This window comes from Telmatherina bonti (assembly GCF_933228915.1).
Source record: "Telmatherina bonti genome assembly, chromosome: 7".
Taxonomy (NCBI): Eukaryota; Metazoa; Chordata; class Actinopteri; order Atheriniformes; family Telmatherinidae; genus Telmatherina; species Telmatherina bonti.
In genome coordinates, this window is record NC_136625.1 from 27,218,516 (window position 1) to 27,230,900 (window position 12,385).

The 12,385-nt window shown below is 37.5% G+C and overlaps 1 protein-coding gene across 1 annotated transcript in view; it reads right to left on the bottom strand.

Annotated features, from left to right (window-relative positions):
* Positions 1-876: 876 nt before the first annotated feature.
* The window catches only part of LOC306758511 (uncharacterized protein), a gene marked incomplete at both ends in the record, with an annotated part of 72,362 nt that continues 60,853 nt past the window's right edge, over positions 877-12,385 (bottom strand). The window contains 7 exons of the mRNA XM_079243838.1: positions 877-911; positions 1,103-1,295; positions 1,505-1,614; positions 1,723-1,804; positions 3,448-3,540; positions 7,877-7,936; positions 11,886-12,139. Coding sequence (XP_079099964.1) covers positions 877-911; positions 1,103-1,295; positions 1,505-1,614; positions 1,723-1,804; positions 3,448-3,540; positions 7,877-7,936; positions 11,886-12,139 — 827 coding nt within the window. The remainder of the gene's footprint in view (positions 912-1,102; positions 1,296-1,504; positions 1,615-1,722; positions 1,805-3,447; positions 3,541-7,876; positions 7,937-11,885; positions 12,140-12,385) is intronic.

Sequence of the window (12,385 nt, forward strand, 5' to 3'; positions counted from 1 at the left end):
TAAAGTGATTTGTAATGTGAAGGCCAATTGCAGGGACCAGAACAAAGCTTCATTTCAGTGTTACAGTAACTAACATAGCTTGAACAAGCTATGAAAAAAATGATTATACTGTCTATGTGCAATATTGGGTTTATTTTATTTATTTTTTTTGTCGGGGCGCTTATACTTGGGGTTTAGGGCTGAGGTAATCTAAATCAGTGCTAGTAAGGGTATTATATCAGATAAGAAGCTGGTGGGACCCCACACAGAGATACACAGACAAACACCAAATGGTCTTCTCTGTAGTTAACAGGGCCGAAAGTCAAGCCAGGGGCATCGACAGGTTCAGAGGTCAGGGTTGGTAGCAGGAAGCTGGCAGGCGGACCCCACAGAAACACTGAGAGGAGAACGGTCGGTTCGGTGCTGCGGTGGGCGTGATGAAGGGCGGGGCCAGGGGGAAGTGACTGCGCCGTGGTAAGTTGGTTGGTCAGTTGATAGGCAGGTAAGTGAGCGCCATGCGTGTCCCGCCAAAGTCTGCAGGTCGCTGGGACTCAGTCTGTGGAGAAAAAAATACTAAACTCAGAAAACCTGATAAAACAAAGGAGGGAAAACTATTATGAGAAAGGTTTGAATTTCACACGAAGGTTTATCCCTGATCGGCCGTTTCTGTCTGGTGAAGGTTCACTTAAATTACAAAGACAAAGGATTCTTGTTTGTTATATTTTTGTAGTATTAGCTCTACAGCCATCCATCAATTAGACTGAGTTTGACAACATCATTAGGAGAAAACAGGCTGCAGCCCCTCTGAACTCCCAGTCTGAAGGTCTGCTACAGTGCAAAAGATGAATTTATCCAGTAAGGCTAGTTAATCTTTGCTCTGTAGGTCTCTTCATAATTTCATTTGATGGCTATTTTTACCACTGCTGCAGACACTGTGGTAAAAAGCAGTCACTCATGTTCATTATAAATGAGTTAATGTAGGTACACAGAGCTGGGTAGGGACTATATTCAGCTCAAAGAAACTTTAGATGTTTATGCTGCATGCTTGTGCAAGTATAACAAATTAGCCCTTCAGTGATGTTACAATAATAGCTGTGTGTTTGTGTGTGTATTTTACACCCACTTGTCTCAGTGATGCGTTTGTCTATGCTAAGAGGCTCCCTAAGTCCGTCTCCCCCAAAAGGAGAGGGCACAGCTTCCTTCATGCCATTCTCCTTAGCAACACCTCCTGGTGCTGTTGCCTTAGCAACACCTGCTGGTCCTGTTGTTGGAGTGTCACTTGGGTGTGGAGATGTCTTCTCCTCTGTTTTCTCCTCCTGCAGCCAAATATAGACAAGAGCAAGGACACACAGAAGGGTGGACAAAAAGAAGAAAAAAAAAAAAGGAAAAAGGAAAGTTTTCCATATGTTTAACTCTCGAGCTTCCACACCATCTAGTGGTGTTGGCCAGTAACAGCACAGTGAGTCAGCAGAACCACAGACTGTAACTGTTAGTAAAAATGATACTGATTGTGTTTAAGTGTGACCTTGTGTCCGTTGGTCTGCCCACTGCCGGGCCCCATGTTGTCCAGGGATCCAATCTTAGACTTAGCCTTAATGTTCAGCTTGTGGGACTCGATCTTCACGTCACCACCCCCTGGAGTGAAAAAAAAAAAAAAAAAAAAGAACATTAGGGTAAATAACACAGAGGAATATAAGTTTGATGAGAGGAAAAACAGGGGAGAATCTAAGTTTAAAATTGAACCTGGCTTGTGTTTGATGTTGTCCTTGGAGCCACATTTGGATGTCACCTTGCTCACATCAACTTTCTTATTCAGGATTTGCACCTGAGAAAGAGTAGAGGTCATAATGTTGCCTGTTAGTATAACACATACAGTGTGAGCCATGTTTGGTTTCAGCATCCACTCTGCAGCATTATGCAGTATAACACAACAAATGTTTTCAGACAATGTTGATCCATTACTTTGTCCTGGTCTGCTGTCACTGAACATCCTGTTTTGGTTTTGTTAGGCTGGTTAATGATGCTCCATTCATGTAGTTAGAACAGACTAATAGACCATGGTCACACCATTAGTGTGTGTTTCTAAGACTGAGTAGCTTGCCAGCAACTTTCCCAGATTAATAAGAACTAATGACCTGGCTGACAGTGCGAGCTACGGTCAGTCCAGTTTACATATTTGACACAAGATGATGATGAGCTGACTTTGTCCATCACTGCACAAACCACTTTTAATTGTAATACCTGCCTGACCAGATCTTTGACATATTCTATATACAGAAATATATATATATATATATATAATATATATATATATATATATATATATATATACACATACACACAGAGAGAAAGAGAGGAAAAAAGACACTGCATAAAACAAAACAAACAAAAAAACTTACTCTAATCCTATTTTGTTTTGTTTTAACTTGTTATGTTTTGGTTTCATATTTACTTGTCAAACAACAGAAAATAACCATACTGTAATCAATATAGAAAGGACATTAAGTTTGCTACTTGTTAATAACAATAGCCGAGATAAGAAAAGGTACAGCAGGGAGCAAGGCAGATGTGAGATTCCAGTTCTTGGGAGCAGTCACATAACCATCCTGAGCTCATGTAAAACTGCAATACACACTATGCTGTGTGTATTGCATAAGGACAATTGGTGTGAAATAATAGCTTTTCTATTTGGTAATGACAAAGTCAAAAGAGGAAATATAATTGCAGAATTGCATTTGTTGACACACTAAGACAGTTAGTCTTTTAAAACTTAGAGCATTATCATCCACTCACTGGATTTCACTGGTTTCTTGAGTTTTAAGAGAAGCAAATCAAATGATCTATTTAAATGTGAGCTGTTCTAAATATACCTTTGTCATGTAATTAACTGAACTGAGATGGCAAACTGGTGCTTGTGAGAGCAACCAAGAGATGGAATATGATAGTGCAGGTGTTAAGAGCAGATGGAAACAACATCAGGAGGGGTGGATACCATAACTTGTGGTCAATTCATTTAAAGTGAAATCAACCAAAAGTGCAAACAGTGCAAGCAACTGGTGTGTTAACTGATGCGTTCATTTCCAGTTACTTGGAAGCAATCATGTAAATGTTTGATACAGGAAGGGAAGACTTTATGGTTGAGCTGTAATTACTTGCAGACCAGATGGATGCTCAAATTTCGATTTACAAATGTCAGATTTTTTACTGACATGTAGGAAATTGCCCAAATTAGTTTTTTGTTTTTTTTAAAGTACAGAGCAGCCATTTTGTATTTTGTGCTGGCACGCAGTCAAATAAGGCTAAATAGCATAACCACCCATAAATGGTGAACCAAATGTACATGCTTGGAACATATTCTGGCCTCCAGGAACACAAATTGCAACTTATAGATGGTACGTAAAGACAAAACGGAGAAGCAATTTGTGTCCACCCTAACTGGAGTCTGCTTCCACCTGCAGCAGTACTTACATTGCCACCTCCAGGGACATGTTTGATATTGTCCTTGGAGCCACAGCGAGAGGTGACGTGGCTGAAGTCCAGCTTGTTGTGCACTATCTGAACCTAAAGACGGGCAAGCAGACACACAGACGAGAAAAAGAAAGAAAGACAGAAAAAAAGAAATAAGGAGAACAAGTGGAAAAGAAAGAAAAGATGTAGAATAGAAAGGCACACAAGAGCAGCAGAAAAGAGCAGATCAGCTGGCAGCTTCAGAAAACAGAGTAGCGTCGTACTGTAAGTATGGAAGTAAGTCTGTTATTCAATTCAATTAATTCCCTCTGCATTAGTTTAGTCAGTCCTACAGGATGCTCAGTACACGGTACTGATAAAACAATGCATTAAGGACATTACACAACAAAGCAACTCTAAATTACAAGCATTAATTAGATGGATTCTTAGCTGCTTATCCTTGCAAAGCGTATGTGAAAGTGTAAAAATATGACGATATTGATTTGGTAACAACAGAGTGCTTCCATAAACAGCATCAGCTACCATTAAAACAGCACATGACAAACAGTGGAAGATGAGACAGAATGCATGCAAAATAATAATCTAAAAACCAGTCAGTGATATGGTGTTAACACATGCGGCTCACAGGGGAAATTGCAAGTAAATAAAAGTCTCGAAATTTGTTTAATAAAGTAAATCATTTCACATGAAAAAGAAGTATTTTTCTCTGCCCTGCAGCTTCTCTATGAAAAGTACATCTGTAAGTACATGATCATGATGTGGTTTGTCAGGATGTCTGTGTTGTCACAGAGAAATTTTAAAATCAAATGTCTAAATAACACAAAGCTTTATGAAATGTTTTCACAAAAGGCTTTGGATCTGAAAGTGTTTATACTGTTGACTAGAGTCTTCTAGTTGTAGCAAAGGATGAAACATAAAAGAAAAACAAATTACCGTGAGTACAATAAACAGATATGAGGATTAAGTGGAGAATAATTAATGATGTTTTATAAAGACTGATTCAGCCAACACGATGTGGTTTGTAAACACATTTATGAAGCCTGAAGATGATCAATAAATACTTATCAAGTATCAGCTTGGTACCTTGACAAATGGGAGTGGGATGAGACTTGAGTACACTACATGTCCATTAAGCAGTGGACACAACACTTACCCATCACTTCAAGCAGCCTTGTTCATATAATTCATAACATTAGCTCCCAATAAAAGCACTGTGGAATGCACATCTATCTGTAGGAGAAAAATTCTCCACAAATGCCAAAACATGTTTTAGACCAGACTGGAGGCTCTGACTGGAAGTTTGTCTCTACTGGAAAGCTGATTGTTTCTGCTTGGGGGTCTTCTGGGACTCATTTGCTTTTAGAGACAGCCTTAAAAGCAAATGAGTCCCATTTGGCCAGGACCTCATGTGGCCATAAAAGGCCACATGAGGTCCTGTCCTCATGTTACAGTCACAAAGGTTGTCACTCAGCTAAAATATGAACAAATGTCGATTGATTTGAACAGCTTTTTTTTTTTTTTTTTTTTTTAAATCATTACCATTGTCTCTGCCTGAGATATTGAGCCAAAACTCACACTGAAATCAATATTCCATGGAAACACTGGAAAGTCAAAGAAGAGGGCATTTCTAATAACGTGAAAGTCGATGAAGACATTGAGAATCCAGATTTAGTTCAATGTCACACAATCAATTGGTCTGTATTTGGCCAGTAAAGACAACAAAAACAATTGAAGACCCACATAGAAAAAAAGAACATTCTTTACTCCTTGATAATTTTCAGAAAAATCTGCTTAAATAGATGCTGAAATTGAATAGACTTGTATTCACTAAGCACAGGAATGGTTTATAATGAAAAATAGCAGTGTTGGAAATAAGGAGGAATCCATGTCTTTTCCTCCGTGGTGCATTTAAATATCCACTAATATTAAAAAAAAAAAAAAAAAAAAAGTTGAAATAAAGTTTCTGGAAGCTAAATGTAATTAAGTAAATGTAAACTTAGTTTGCAGAGTCCAAGCTATTCATGTTTGAAAAACAAAAAACACGTCTAAAGTCGTCTCTCCTACTGACTAATTTAATGTCTAATTTCCCAGAATCAAAGTCTTATGTTATTGTAGTCCACCCACTGACGAACCACTAGTGTCCTCCTATTTAGCTTGTATAAAGATAAAAAGATAAATCCTATGCAGTTTTGTTATCAGCTCTCCTTTGTGGTTGTACAATTAAAAACAAATTAAAAAAAAACCCTGCAGCAGACATTAGAAGCCTTCTTGTCGTCTCTTTGTGTCTGTCTTAAGTCTCCTTCTCCTGGTTGATTATGGCATGATGACGCAGGTGGCACCAGCAGTGGATGACTCACTGAGCAGTTAGCGCACAAACACTTAACACGTGAGGACACACACACACACACACACCACACACAGAAAGAGCAGCAGCCTATAAACACAATTTTCCTCTCTGTATTTTTCCTTTCTAATAGCACATCGTCAACATCCTAATTGATTTCGAGAGGACAGATCTAGTCGCTGTGCAATTCTGGTTCACTATGTCTCCTAAATAACCCTGAAGAATGACTCAGATTGTAGCTAGCAAGCTTAAGGGGCAATGGAGTGTGTTGACAATATTTGGTGCATTACTGCAAGCATGAAAAAAACACCACACCATTGTTTTATAAGGTGCAACAAGTTGAAAGACTTGGTATCTTTTTACACAGCTTATGCATAAGCACAACTCTGCTATCCTGTAAATGTTATGTTTAGTGAACAAAGAGCACACTACAGCAGAACAAAACCACCATGTAGAATGTACTACAGGGTTATTTTTAGTACTTCTGTAACCTTCACTGTCTTTCTGACCAATAATTTGGGGGGTTGAAGGAAATGGCTCAGTGAAAACACAGACTAACATCAAGCCAAACAGTGTTTTTCTATGGTGTGCATAATAGCATCAGGAATGGTGTAAAATGCATTGAGAGACTATTCATTCATAGCTGAACTAAAACCAGTGGCAACTTTGGGTCAAGGTTAGGACAGCACAGGAACACAGCTGGAACTCTGTACAAGAAGCAACATCAAACAGAGAGGGCCACTTAGGCTGTCATTTGGAAAGCGTACACAGAGGTGTGAATAATGATACTGGTCGGCTTAAAAAGACGATGCGGTTTACTTGGATGTATTATGAGGAAATAAGGATGTGTGAAAGTGGAAAAGAAAAAAATGAATTTGAAACACTTCTTTAAGGTTGCAATGAAAAATTCCAACATGATTGCTGAGAAAAGCTAATAATTAAGACAATTAGCAGCAGTTTTTGTTAGTAATCATGTTAAATAAAAGAAGTATTTAGTTTTTGTTAGCAATCATGTTAAATAAAAAAGTATTCAGTCAAGCTGGAAATCCTGATTCTGTTTCTACCCAAACTAAACCAAACACAAAATGGGAGGAAACTTGGGTTTGATGTTTTTTTTTTAAAAAATAAGCTTCTGAACTGTTTGTAAAATGAACAAATTGCTGGATTATCACAATGTGTTTTGTTCCTTCAGATTTCAATTCTCCAATCCTACAAACGACACTAAACTAGAGTTGACAGCAGAACAAGCTGTTTGAAATCAGCAAAGTTTGGGCAGATTTTATTTAGATGCAACCCACACACAACACTGCTCATCCTACTAAAGCTTTTTTTTTTTTCTTTTTTTCCAAATGTGGAGCAATTTAGAAAGGAAATAAACCATCTTTAAACAAAGTTTATACAATCTGTAAAATGCTTCAGTTTAGTTGTAAAGCCTGGCCAGTTCAAGTTGCATTAATAAACACTTACTTCTAATAAGCAGCTCTTATCTCATATGTTAGAGCTTACTGATATCTTAAAAAAAGTAATTTTTCTAAACTTTATTATGGTTTGGAGAAAGGCTACATGCAAGTGGACAACTTTAATGTAGACCATAGCTGTTTAAACTTTCTGTTAATACCTTCTCCCTTTTTTTATTTGTAAAAGGACAAAAAAAGAAAGCTAATGGCTAATGTTAGCCTAGCAAAGTTAGATGTTAGTTAGTAGCAAAGCTAAATATCTTGGAATTTTTATTCTCTACTGATGTTACCATTATATTAGGAAGATTAATATTTGTGTTATCACAACGAAACTTTTATATTGACAATGCTGAACTAAAAATCGATGAGCATATTTGTAATCTTGGACACTGTGAGCTAATTTTTGAACATTCACATATGGTCAAGACAATGGCTAATTACTAATAACCATTTATTTATTAAAGGTATAAATAAACTACTGCAACACTAATGTATGGACTAATAGTCATGTTAATCTGACAGTACAAACAGCACAGTGTGATGCATCCTGGCTGGATATTGAATGGGTGGTGTATGGGGTGAATGTAGAGAGGATTGAGTATTTGTGTGTGAGGTGGCAAGGACTCACTCTGGCCTTGGCGGCAGGTGTGGAGGGGTCTGATGCCTTGTTGTTCGAGGTGGAGGAGACCTGAGGAGATAACCAGCCCCCTGGTCAATACAACCTCCAACCAACCACATGCCACAGCACAACTGGGTGGAGGAGCAGGTTGACGGGTGGGATCATGAACCCATTAATCAGATGGGTGCATGGGCTCTTACAACAAATCAAAATAGAAGATTGCATGAAAAAAATAAAACCAAAAAATAAATAACTAAATAAAATGGTATGGATCAAATAGAAGCACATGAATAGTCTGCATTAGCCAAATCTGTTGAGAGATGAAAAACTAAATAATTAGTAGGACTAATTAAAAACCAGATTTGGCCTAAGTGAGTGAGAGGATTAGGCTCATTGTATCAGATGGATGGTAGCAACTATTAAAATGGTAGGAAACAACAGCAGATGGAACACTTTGGAAAACAGGACAATGGTTGTGTTAAGATTTGCATTGAGTGACAAAAAAACAAGACAAATATCAACACAGTGTCAACGTAATTGTTTGAGACGACAACAAATTACATATTATTCATAAATACACCAGTCACAATCCTACACTAAGGATGGAAAACCACTTAGGTCCTGCTGGATGGAAAGGGATAATTATAGAAATTAAGGAAATTATTAAAACATGCAACAGAACAAATTTGTAAGTAGAAACAAGATGACAGTTCTAGAAAAAACATAGTAAATCTGCCTAAGTGAATACAGCACTATTATTATAGTATTTGATGCAGACAGCTGAAAATACTCCCCGTTGATTTTTCTTTTGTTGAAACATTTTACTTTTACTCATCTTACCGAGGAGGAAAAATGCGAAGCTGGGTGTAGATAAAAAAAAGGAGCAGACATGCTGTTCTTCTGTTTGAATACGGAGTGGAGATGATACCTGTGAGAACCTATACTGAATATGACAAATTTTAAATAGCTTGTGAACTGTGCACCCTGCCTGAACCAGCACAAATAGTTTGAGATGTATATGAGATATATATATATATGCACACACACATGTGTGTATATATATATATATATATATATATATATATTGCCAAGTGCAATTAGCTGAACAACACCCTCTGCTGACTGTCCTGTTCCTCCTGGGTTCATGTTCCAACATGAAGGTACAACATGCAGCATAGAGGAAACACATTTTTATAATGTGTCTGGATATGCAATAATTTTTGTTTTTTTTTAACAAAATGTGTGTTTGTCTTAAATACTGAAAAACTGAACCTAAAATTTAAACATGAATTTCTTTTATTGTGTTTGCTTTGGGGCTATTTAAAGGTCTAGTTTTCCCCTAAATGCTAAAACATTAACCCCAACTGCATTAAAAGACAGATGTGGACCCTATAAAAAGTATCTATTAAAAAGCAATTAGCTAAACTAGCTAAATTTCCGCAAATTTAGAGCAAAACAATTTTAAGTCTACATACGGACACACATTCACAAATACACATACGCATACAATGCTGTCATTAACACAATCTAACTCCTTCCATTTGAAGCTTAACAACTGCAGTCTAGTGAAAGTTTGACTCTGACAAACAACGCCGTAGAAACGGTCAGACGATAAACTGGACTGACATATTATCACAAGACAGGGCGAGCAAACAGAGGATCATGTCTGTGATTCAAAGCGACAGCGCAATCCTCTCCCAAAGACACACTGTCACAAACATGGAGGAGACAGAGAAGGATCACACAGTCACTGTCTAACTTGTGAGAAGTGACATGTTGGGGATGTTATCACATTGAAAGGAAGTACAGGTACACTCTTTAGTTGCTTTCACTGTTTCTATGTAACAGTCTAGCAGGGAAGGAGACAGAGGGTGACAGGCGTGTGAGAAAGATCATTTGCATGGCAGCATTAGACAGTCACGAATACTGAGAATGCTGCATGTTGAAGCTAACGGACAGACAAAGGGAACAAGAAAAAAGATGAAACAATAGTGGTCAATGAAGGCCAGAAAAGGGAAAGATGTAATCAGAGAGATGTGTAAGTGGCCATCTCTTCAACACATGAAAAGTGCTGTGTGAGCTCATGTTCCACTGAATAAACAATTGAAAACACATTGTTTTGTTTTATTTGACAGGGCATGCACAGTTTATTTTAAATGCAAAATTGTAAATTATTTCAAGTATTTTGAATACATTTAGAAGAAATTAAAAGGGATGAAAAAATGTAGACTTTCCTGGTTCTTACAAAAATGCGGGGAAAATAAAATTAAATGAGTTAATGGATGTGTGTATGTTTTGTAATGGACAAATCTGAAGCATTAGACTGGCATTTTGGAGAAAAAGGTTAACGTATGTAAGCTACAGCTCATTAAAGATGCTGAGCTTTTTGGTTACTCAGTTTTCTAAATGGCAACACAGACTATAGTTAAAGTGTTTTCATTTAATAACTGGTGAATTTTCACACCAAATTAAAATCAAGCCATAGCTAACGATTAATGATCACCCCCATGTTATATCATCTTGTTGATACAATAGTACAGAAGAGAAAAACCAAGCACAAACACACAATTCAGGCTTTTTCCCCGACAATAACTTCTTCCATGCACTAAGCAAAGCAGGGTAAATTTGACTGTTTGTACAACAAGATGTCACTACATCAACTTTTTTTATGTTACTGTAAAAACTCAAAAAAGCATTTTTGAACAGAAACCCAAAATTTGTAGGATAAATGAATACAAAAGATTTACTTTGAATTTTATTGCATTGCAGATAGTGGAAACCCAAGTTATACTATGTTTTCTTTCTTATAAACTTAATTGTATTTGTTATTATAAATTTATTTTGGCATTTCAACCCTGCAACACACGGCAGAATGAAAAAGGTCATTTTCAGGCATACAGGCAGGCTTGTCTGGCATCTGCATGATTTTAACAGAAGCCATGTCTTTGTAATTTGTGCAGAGGGGTTTTGCATTTGTCTTTTTTAAATCAGCACACAGGATCCATTTAAAATACTTTCTGGAACAATGACTAGTCTGAAAATGATAAAAAAAAAAATTTCCACTGTGTGATGGGCCATCCCAGATCCCTACAAACTCAGAAAAATGACTCTGCCTCTGGACAAGGCTAAAATGATTCCTTGAATAATTTTACGATATTGTGAACTGAAAAGCAAAATATTGCAAAGAACTCCTAATGTCTCTTTTGGGGATGTTGTTTTCAAACATTTATAAGATTTTCTCACATATTTGTTGACAAACTCCCCTGGACGTCTTTGCTCTTAGAAAACTTCCTCATGCATAAAACATAATTCAAACCCCTCTTTGAAATTACATAGTTATCTTTTTCGACCTCATGTATGACCTTAAATTGCCCGAGTCACAGTTTCTTTTCAATGTGTTGAAGGCCTGAAATGCAAGAATTTTTTAAGATCATTACTTTTTAAGTTGTGTTTTTCCATACCATCCTAACTTCCCCTCCCATTTTTAGTTAAGGTTTTGGATCTAGATTACTTTGTTGGTCTTAATATCACAAAAAAAAACCTAAAAAAAAAAAAAAAGGAAATATTTTTTTTACATCATTTTCAGGAATCTCTGACTATATATGACAACATTAAATATATACATTTTTTTTGCCTTAGTTTCTCTCTTTTCTTTATTATCTAAAGAATTTTTTTTGATTCACCAGTTTCTTGATATCGGAGAACAAAAACTACAACCTAACAGGGATACTTCTTTACCAAACTATTGTGCTTCATTTTTCCTAAATACGCTTGAATGGAGGATTTCTCAAGAAGAGATTGGCTATTATTCAATATGACAGCTGGTGTGACCCTGCTACGGAGGAAGCTATCTGTGTCCAACATGTCATTACTATGTAGATCTCACAGCAGCTCTCTGAATTACTGACCATCAAGTGTCAAATAATCTGCACATACAAGACAATTACTGTGCTGCATTTCAGGAATCCTAACAGGTACAACTTGGTTCTGAATTCTTCAGAGACGTCTCTTGTCTTACCTTTCCTCCGCCAGGCTGATACTTGATGTTGTCAATGGATCCGATCTTGGAGCGAACGTTCTTCAGGTCTGGTGTCGGGGCATTGATGGGTCGGGGGGTCCGGGGAGGACGGGGAGCCGCTGATTTCTTCTCCATTGGGGTCTGCTTCGGCACGGGGGGTTTGGTGATGACCCGGCGGCGATGAGAGGTGCCTTCACCGTTAGTGGTGGCAGCTGGGGTAGCAGGAGTTGTGGTGGAGACCGGACGAGGACGAGCTACAGAGAGGAAAAAAACAAAACATCTGTTTGGAACAAAGTTTGAATGATCTCTTGTGAAATTGGAAATTGCCATAAAGTGGCTTGGCCAAAAAAAAAACTTATTTCTTATTAACCTAATTGTTTTCAGTCACAGACGGAGTTCTACTGCAATCTGTTGTTGGGCGACGGCTGTGCAGCTCAAGTCAATCCTCCACACCTGCCCTCCTTCAGCAGAAATACGCCTTTGCTGCTGTGGTGAATGTT